Source organism: Egretta garzetta, unplaced genomic scaffold (assembly GCF_000687185.1).
Source record: "Egretta garzetta isolate BGI_Z169 unplaced genomic scaffold, ASM68718v1 scaffold340, whole genome shotgun sequence".
Taxonomy (NCBI): Eukaryota; Metazoa; Chordata; class Aves; order Pelecaniformes; family Ardeidae; genus Egretta; species Egretta garzetta.
In genome coordinates, this window is record NW_009258377.1 from 2,600,188 (window position 1) to 2,609,612 (window position 9,425).

Consider the following 9,425-nt stretch of genomic DNA (forward strand, 5'->3'; position numbering starts at 1 on the left):
TGTCATGCACAGGGGAGAGCTGAGAGGAGACTGGAATTAAAACAGCCAGTTTGTTGAGGAAAGAGCTGCCACATCTAGCTAGTAGGGAAGCAGCAGGGACAGAGGTGTTGTAAAGCTGGCATTATTTGTGCGGGTTGCAAGAAAGCACTTGAATCTGCCTTGAATTCCATCCAAAGTGGGAATATATTTTGGAAGACTGAGTAGAGACATGTGGTAAAGGAAGAGGTTGTTCAGGTTTTTGCCATTTGTTAGAAATGGGATGATCAAGGTTCTCTTTCTGGTTCCCTTTTCCCATGTAACCTGAATGTCCCAATCACCCAATTTTAAACTGTATGTGCCATATCCCCCACCTTTGTCTTTTGTTTGCACAAAAGAAGCATGGCCACTTATGTAGGTGTTTGTTATTTGCCTCAAAGCATAGATTTGGGGTACCAGTCCAGGCTTCCAGAATTGCTAGATCATCTGACATGAGGCCGCATTAAAGCATCACTTACTAATAATTACATTTATGCCTCTGAATGCATACTATTTTTAACTTGTGATGCGGGGTATGTACTCAGGTTGGTGACTAGAACAACTTGTCCAAGGCTGCCTATGGAGATCATGTGGCGCTGCTTCAGAAATATTTAAATTGTTACATGACGACTTTTCAAGAGGGGCAATAAATGGACAAGAACGTATGAGCAATGACTGAGGTGGAGAGGGGCTCAGGCTGATGAACTTTTTTATAAAAGCTGTTCTGTACGATCCCACCAAGGCTGCTTTCTGGTTTTTTTAGACCCTCAGTTAACAAACATAGGCAAGATTGGAACAAGTTTAAGGAAGATGAGGAAGTTAAGCTAGAATAAAGGATAGGTGTTAAATTATCCTTTAATTCTTTACTGTTATATAGGCTAGCCTACCTGGTCTGCTTGTGGTTTTTTCAGTCACTGTAGGCACCTTGCAAAAGAAATGCCATTAGGAAATGAGGTTCTGTGATCTGTAACTATGATATAACTATGATATGCAAGATGGCATAAAATCAACATGGTTTCCCAAAGCTCCTGATCAGCATGTGTTTAGCACTTGATCTGGAAATCACAAATTAAACAACATATAGAGTACTCATTTCCTTTTTCCCAGGTAGCTCAGATTAATGAACTGTATTGCAAATACTGCAGTAAATATTTTCATTCTCCTGAGAGCTGGCACAGTATCTTGATATCGGCTGCCCTATAGTTCTCTCAAGTGAGTCTGTTCATGAAAGTTCCCAGTCTGGAGCTAAAATGAGAACTGTACTTCCTCTTGCTGAGCTAAATGTGTAGATATTGTTTTTTAGCCAACTTATTTTTCTGGGAACCATCTTATAAGGATTCTGGTACAGTGTTAGAATTGAAGCAAATACACTAGTAACAAGCTTATGCACAGTGAGCCCCAGAAGCTCATGAGGCTTTTGCCTTTTGTGAATGCACATGTCCTAATATCTTCCTTTATTCAGAACCCTACAGCTTTTGTTTAAGTTTCATAACAAACTGCTACCCTTTCTACAGTTTTCTCATTTTTGTGTTGTCCTTAGAGCTAATATTAATGGAGACACAGTACTATTTCAGGCTGTCTTAATGAGAAATAAATTTGTCAAAAAACCTTTTTCTTTGGTAAGATAAGCTCTTAGGTTCCTGACCTGTAAAGTTGCTTGAAGTAGTTAAGATACTTGAATAAACAAAAAGGTTGTAAGGAGGAAATTAATTTTACAGATGATCTTTCTCACTCCTTATGCATGTGAGGAATACTTCTTATGAAGAGTTACCATTTGCCCATTCTAATTCCAACACACTGAGGGCAGAAAACTCCATCTGCTCCCCCAGAAAGTTGTAGGGAAGTCTGGTTTAATGTGTGTGCTGTGGAACACAAAGTTACCAGTAGTGGAAAAACTACTATGTAATACATGTCAGCGTTTGACAATAGCAGTCAGGAGAAGAAGAACGAGTGGAAAAACAGCATGAAGAATCTTGAAATATCTGAAATGCTAAGATGCTACTAAGTACTCGCTGCCCTGTGCGGTGGGAGAGATGAATCCCTGGATTCTTGGGATGCAGGCAATTAACGCTACCAACAGGGAATCCAATTTTCCTTCTGCTCATCAAAAGACTCAAGTACTGTGCAAGCTGCCTTCAGCCTTCAAGTCATATGGCACCCTGCTTCTGTGCTCATGTTGTTTTGTGGAAGACAAGAGGATTTGAGTACAATGCAAGGAACCTAACAAGTAAAAGTTTAGATATTGAAGCCCTCACATAGATTTGATGTACCTGATTCTAGTGAACTCGCCTGAGGATCTATGTACTCGCTGCATGGCATAGAAATGGCCCTACAAACAGAATGACTCATTGGTTTTGAGATGGGTTGACTGTAGCAAAATACTTGCTGCATTAGTTAAGCTCCCTACAATAGAGACTTAACTGGAACAGTTGCAGGAAGAAACGGAGGTGCTGAAAGCGGAAGCCTCTGTTGGGCTCCACACCTCCAGCTATAAACTCGGCTCTAAAAAGGCGTCACATGAGAACGTGCAAGAACCTGAGATGTTCGCATCTGTAACAAGTGTAAGTTCAACTTAGTTTAAATGTGCAATATTTCTATTTCTTATGTTTTATATATGAAAACTTAGAAAGCATATTTTGTGTTTATTGTGTAATATCTTGAGGCTTTTTGTTTTAGGTTAAAAAAGAAGTTGGCGATGTTAGCATCCTAATCAACAACGCTGGTGTTGTAACTGGGAAGAGGTTTATTGATTCTCCAGATTCACTTGTGGAAAAAACCATGGAAGTGAACATAATGGCACACTTCTGGGTAATACCTGTACTTTGCGTGTACATACTAAAACATCCTTTCAACATGTTTTCAGTGTTAATTTTGCCTTTTGGAATTGAGGAAAATATGCAAGGATATATAGTTCCTTGTAAGTTCAATCAGAAATTATACAAAAAATTACTTTCTGTGCCTGGGATTCTGGAAAATTAAAAAAGGGTGGAAGGATGGATCCTTTGGGAACTTCTGGAGTAGGTAGGTGGAAGCAAAACTGCTGGTATTTGGAAATGCTCTGAAGAACTGAAGTTTACCATCTGCTAAATTCTGAAGCTAGTCATATGTTATAATCCCTCAATATGAATTGACATGAAGCAGGCCCAACCCAAAAATTTGCTGTTCTAGTAATAGAGGAGTGTTCAATTCTGTTAGTCTTCTAGTTGCTTTGTGGTTATGATAGTTTCAGTAAGAAATACCACATATTCAGGCAACTTTCTTAAGAAGTGGGGCTCTTGTCCGAAATAAGTAACTTAATGTGCTTTTTCTTCCTTCCAGGGGAAGGCAGGTCATCTATATGGTGTTTCTGTCATAAAGAATTGCAAAGGAGATATTAAAACATGCTTCAGTTTCTTCATAAATAAATTTAATCACAAAGATTATATTAATTTAATGGAAGGAAGACATGAAACTCAAACTTTTGGGATTTTACAAAGTTTGTAGTGAACATTTCTCATTTGAAACATTGCAGTGCTGAACTTTAGGCTGAAAGAAACTTAACAACTAGCTGAAGCTGTATCTTTAGCTTTCAGCAAGTTACTGTTTGTCTCTGGTGTTGAGGAGAAAGTGGTACGGGTGGGGCCTGGAAAGTCTCAGTTTAGTAGTTGAAGGTTAGAGTTTAAACAACAAACTCTTCCCTGCTCCTTTCCATAATGGAAAGGGGGGAAGCTCACTTAAGGTGTAGGGAGAATTTCTTTAAAAACAGCACCTTCAAAATATTACAGCATGCACTCCTTTCCATAATGGATGTAGGGAGAATTTATTTAAAAACAGCACCTTCAAAATATTACAGCATGTAGCTTACATAGTAAAATGTTTTATTGCAACTCTGGCTTGCATTGCAGACATACAAAGCCTTTCTCCCAGCAATGATGGCCTCTAACCATGGGCACTTGGTTAGCATCGCAAGCTCAGCGGGACTGACTGGAGTCAATCGTCTTTCAGGTAGTGTATTAAAGCAAATGTTCATTTAGCCAATTGTATTGATTGCAGAGTTTAAATCAAACTTTGTGAAAAAAAATCCTAATTTTGAGTTTCTGGGTCTTCGTGTATAGGTAAAGCAAATGGTCATACTTCTAAACCAGCCGACCTTAAATAGACCGTTCCTTTCAAAGGAGTTTTCCAGATGCTCAGCAGTACTGTGAAACGGGTTTTTCTTCCAAGGCAGAGGATCCAGGAGCCATGTAGAGCTTTGGAAACTGAGAACTTCGATGTTGTTAAAGTTAGCCTGCAGGCTAACCAAATGGTGGCAAAGAGGCAACTTTTTTACAAGATTTTTTTTTTAAGCATGTTCTCAAGCTAAGCAAAGCCCTGTACAAGTTTCCCTAACTTAAAGAACTACTAAAATCCACATGTGGTACAGAGGCAGAGGTGTGATATCTGTTTGCATGCTCTGTCTCAGCCATTCATTCAAGAGGACCCATACAATGATGTAAAGAAACTGTTGAGATTAGGGCAAACTCAGAAGGCATTTCTGGAAAATGTATGTAAAGGGGGAGGAAAAGTCAATAACGTGACATTGCCGTAAAAGAAATCTAGCTTCAAGACAGTGATAATGAAGACAAACTGAGTTTCAGGCTGAAACCACATTGGAGAGTCTTGAAAGCTTGATGCATAAGAAACCAGTGCATGGATTCAAAGGTCTGGTATGAAACGATAACTTATTTCAGTAGACTGGAAAGGTGATAGCAGGGATGTGATGAGAAACCCTCTGTCTGCCAGTCTAGAACAACAGTTAACTTAGGAGAGGGAAAGTAAAGGAGTAGATCACATCAAAAGCAAATTTTATTAGTAATCTAATCCTGAAAACAGTTCCTACTCTGTAAAGTATTTTATTATCAGACAGTAACTTCTTGCAGGTGCTGTGTATACATCATTTCTATGCTATAGTGCTGCTCTTGTATAGTGAAAAAAGAAAAAAACAAACCCAAACTGTGGCTAGTTAGTTTACTTACTAGAGCATAGTTCTGTCCCTGTTCCCTGTCAAAAACTGTTACTGGTCCTGCATACATATTCAGTGGTAGGAATTACTGAACCTATTTAATAAAGTTTAATTAGTAAATGAAAATGTTTAACTGCAATTAATGCTTTATTTTACAGATTACTGTGCAAGTAAATTTGCAGCAGTTGGTTTTGCAGAGTCAATTCATTTGGAGATGAGAGATCTGCGAAAGACTGGTGTTAAAACCACAATTGTGTGTCCTTACTTCATAAACACAGGAATGTTTGATGGCTGTAGAACCAAGTGAGTAAACCCTTGTGAGGTTTTTATGCAACTTACATGTTTGGCATGTTATATACTCCCATTTCCTTTATGAAAAACATGAGCTAGGCTTTTCTCTGCTTGTGTTATTTTTAGAGCCTCAGATGGGTGTTAACGATGCTATCCAGTGACTGGGCAACCCAAATGGCAAAGCCCTCTGTACTTTACGATTCATTTAGTTGGTGTCCTTTCCTCTGCAGAAGCCAAATGCTCCAGTTGTCCTCTCTGGTTTCTAAACTCCCATTTGCCTCATGAAATCAGTGGCATAGATTTGCTCAGTATTTAGGAGCCAAATAAAAGCCTAGTGTTTCTTAATATGAGGCCTATGTGCATTTGTCTTATGAGAGATCATACAAAGGGAAAATAACAATGGACGATCACTCTCTAACATAATAAAGGTTCTCTTCATAGGATTTGTGGCATTTATTTCTTCTTTTAGTTGAATAACTGCAAAATGGAGACTTACTTTGAGCAAAATGTGAATCCAAAGCAATTTGTATTATAGTAAGAAATGTCTTCTCTTCCAGGTGGCCAAGGCTACTTCCTACTCTGGAGCCAGAGTACGTGGCTGAGAAGATAATCACTGCTATTCGGCGGGACCAAGAAATTCTGGTGCTACCACGCAGTCTTTACTTTTTATTTGCTTTGAAAAAGTAAGTTATAGCTTTCCTTCTTTTCCTCTCTCTCTTTTCTGTCCAGAGATGTTTCAGCTATGTTTTTGACTAAAAGTGCAGACCAGGCTTCTACTTGTTGGTATGAATTTTCATTAAGTTCTACACATTTCTGGAGTTTTCTTTTTTTGTTCTAGGGGTTCAGTCTACCCTTGGACCACAGAACAATGACAGAAATGTCTAACTGTGACTTGCTGACTCCATTGGGGTGCAGTTTTACTGTGGGCTGTAGAGACTGGGCCTGTTCCTCAGTAACTGCATACTTGGTGTCTTGCCCCAGCATTAGGGCACTTCTGACTCTGTTGCAAGCCAGGCTGGGAAATTGATCTGTCTAATGACTCAGGCTGCCAAACAAGAGTAATGGAGAGGACCAGTGGTACTATATTCTAGAGAGTATATAGTCTTAGCCAGTATTACCCAGGTAAAACTAATTCTGTGATAAAACTGCACAACTCTTCTGATGTCTGGTCTGGTTTTTTTCTCTCTTCTTCAACTCCCCTACCTTACAGTATCCTGCCAGTGAAAGGAACTGTTCTTGTTGCGGACTATCTTGGAAACCTCTGTGTCATGGATAGCTTCAAAGGTCGAGCGAAGAACAACTGAAAAAGCACAAAATTCAGAGATGAGCAACGCTAAAGTGGACCTTTTTAAAGGTGGTGGTGGGAAAGGTCTGCTTCTCTAGCAGCTGTGAGCTTAAGGTGCCTCACTTCTCATTAGTAACATTTTTTAAGGCAATTGCTTCTTAATTGGTTCTTTAATCAACAGCTTTCACTCGAGCTATTTTTTTTAATCCAGTGAACTGCTTTCTTTTCACCTCATTGTGGAAATACATTGAAATTAGTTCCTTTGGTTATGTCTGTTATAATGCCTTAAATATGGTCCTGCGTGACGAACTAATAATTGGCAACTTTGGGAGGGAGAAGGGACCAAGAAACCACATGTGTTTGGCAGGGAGCCAGAAAAGCCGCTAGTGGACCTGACTTCTCACTACCATTCACTGACCCACCAGGAGGGCCTGTACTGCTGGTGCCATTGCCACTCCCTGGTAAGCCAAGGAATTCAAGAGTTTCCTGAAACAACAGATTTGAATGTATAGAAAGGGAAGTTTTGGGAAATGAAAATGTGCTGTGTTGGTACAAAACCAATGAAATCCATTAATTTTTGGAGGTGGTGATCTCGGGACTCACAGATGACTATGGTTGTCAGGGTGGGGAGGTGGAAGGATGTAAACTATGTATTTGTGCTGCTAATCTACTTTTTGTTTAATTTATCTTAAAAGCAAATACTATGACTGCAACTTTGTAATAAAGTCTGTGTATTGTCTAAGTGCAATATTTTAAGAACGGTTTTAAATTTTCATCTCCTAAACAGAATAAGCTTGTAGTTATAGAGCATAAGACTGCCGGTCCAGGTGAGCTATCAAATGTCTTGCCAAGTAAGAAATGAGCTACTAAAAGCAAAGGTATTATGTTATGTAAGTGGGGCTTCTCTTGGGATTATTTCAGAAATGTCATGGTGCTGATAGAACTGGAGTGAATGGGATCATTGCAGCCATAGCTTGAGTATTATGTTTTGCTTCTCTGAATTGGGTGGCAGGCTACCTTCTGTCTACAGAGACTTTTTTCCTTTCCCTTTACTCTTAGGACTATCCATTTATTTTAGAGACATGTGGAGGAGGCCTTGCTCTCTTCAATAGTGGCCACGTAGAAAGCTGAAAGCTCCCTTGACTTTTGGTAAATCCCAAACAAGAGAAAGGATGATTATACCTTAAATGTATGTCATTTAGGCATATGCTGGCTAAGCCCACCTCACATCACAGTACTCTACTGGCAATTGGTAACACCTGCAAACTAAGACAAAAATGTATTAGTATGCAATTAATTGAAGGACAGTATGGAGAAAAGGGTGATTTTTTTAATATATTTAGGGGTTTTTTTTCCCATGATGGCCTAGAAAATACCTTCGTTCCCCTGTCTACACAATTAGTAAGGCTTACCAGTGGAGAAAGGTTTATATAGAACTACTTTATTACTGATAAGCAAGAAACACGGAGTAAAAAAAGCATGTTAAAAATAGCCTTAACTTTATAATAGATTCATGAGAGTTAGAATTCAGACTGATGAAGAAAAGATTTGTCTTGCTGTCCTTTCAGATCTGCAGCTTTTCTACCTCAAATTCTGCTCATTTTGTGGTACACCTCGGGAAATGACAGCTACTAATTAAAGAATACGTATTGCCTAAATGTGCTGTCCATATGTACATTGCACTGTTCACAAAGTCAGCCACTCATAACTGTCTGATATATCTGTGTCTTGCAGACTCCTCACTTTTTTTGTGCTAACAGAGCACACTTTTCTTCCTAACAATGAAATACTAGGTATGCAGCATTCTGGAGTAAAGGAGAAATGGGTTATATGTATGAACAGTATGTATCAAACTCCAGCTCTTGTGAGAACAAGCAGCTTTTCATTCTTGGTGTCTCTGTGAGCATATTCTGCTAGGGAGGTTGAAAGCAATGAGTCTGGCTGTGGGATTTGTGGATTCTCAGCAGGTTCAGGTTTGTCACACCACTAGGAGGATCTTCCCTGACAATGGGTGCCAGAGCACATCTCCATAGGGATTTTTCTACTTCACAGAATCATTGAGCTTGGAAAGGACCTCTACTCAGAGCAAGGCCAATTAGAGCAGGTTGCTTGGTACTGTGTCCAGTCAAGCTTTTAATATCTCCAAGGTTGAGAGTCTGCAACCTCTCTGTGCAACCTGTTCCAGTGTTCACACTCAGTTTAAAAACAGATAAATGAAAATTATGTTTGAATTGAATGTACTTTTTTCCAATTTGTGCCCATTGCCTCTTGTCCTTTCAGTGGATACCACTAAGAGTCTGGTACTTGTGCACACTGAGCCTGAGCCTTTTCTTCTCCGCACTGAGCAGTCCCAGCTCTCTCAGCCTCTCTTTGTGTGGCAGGTGCTCCGGTACCTTAACTGTCTCTGCAGCCCCTCACTGGACTCCCTCCAGTATGTTCATATCTCTTAGAGACCAAGTTCTGTAGTAGGTTGAGTGTGCATAATCTGTCATACAGAGCTTCACTAGAAAATCTCTGCTAGCTGTCCAGGTAGCAGTACACAAATGCTGCTTTCATGCAAGTGTGCTGCTACCACTTTGAATATTGTGGTCACTGTCAAATATGCCATGTGACTGGAGGATAATAGGCTCTCCTGTTGGTGTTTTTGATCTCCCACACTTCCTGAGATGGTGTGACAGAAATGTGGAGTTGTATCCTGGAGGTCAAGTGGCACAAATCCTTCCCTGGTGTTCAGGAGATGGTATAGGGTGAGTGTTTGGATCTTCAAGTGAGATATGAACTTACTGAGATAAAAGATGGCTTACTTATAGCGTAACAATGATCTTGATTGATTACTTTCCTGATGCCCAGAAG

General features: G+C 39.7%; 1 protein-coding gene across 2 annotated transcripts in view; it reads left to right on the top strand.

Annotated features, from left to right (window-relative positions):
- LOC104127582 (epidermal retinol dehydrogenase 2) overlaps nt 1-8,744 on the top strand; it is a 24,881-nt gene extending 16,137 nt beyond the window's left edge. For both annotated transcript variants that reach the window (XM_035895784.1, XM_009640266.2), the window contains 5 exons: nt 2,692-2,823; nt 3,900-3,999; nt 5,155-5,299; nt 5,845-5,970; nt 6,498-8,744. In XM_035895784.1, the coding sequence (XP_035751677.1) occupies nt 2,692-2,823; nt 3,900-3,999; nt 5,155-5,299; nt 5,845-5,970; nt 6,498-6,591 (597 nt within the window). In that variant the 3' untranslated portion in view covers nt 6,592-8,744. The remainder of the gene's footprint in view (nt 1-2,691; nt 2,824-3,899; nt 4,000-5,154; nt 5,300-5,844; nt 5,971-6,497) is intronic.
- The last annotated feature ends 681 nt before the right edge of the window (nt 8,745-9,425 follow it).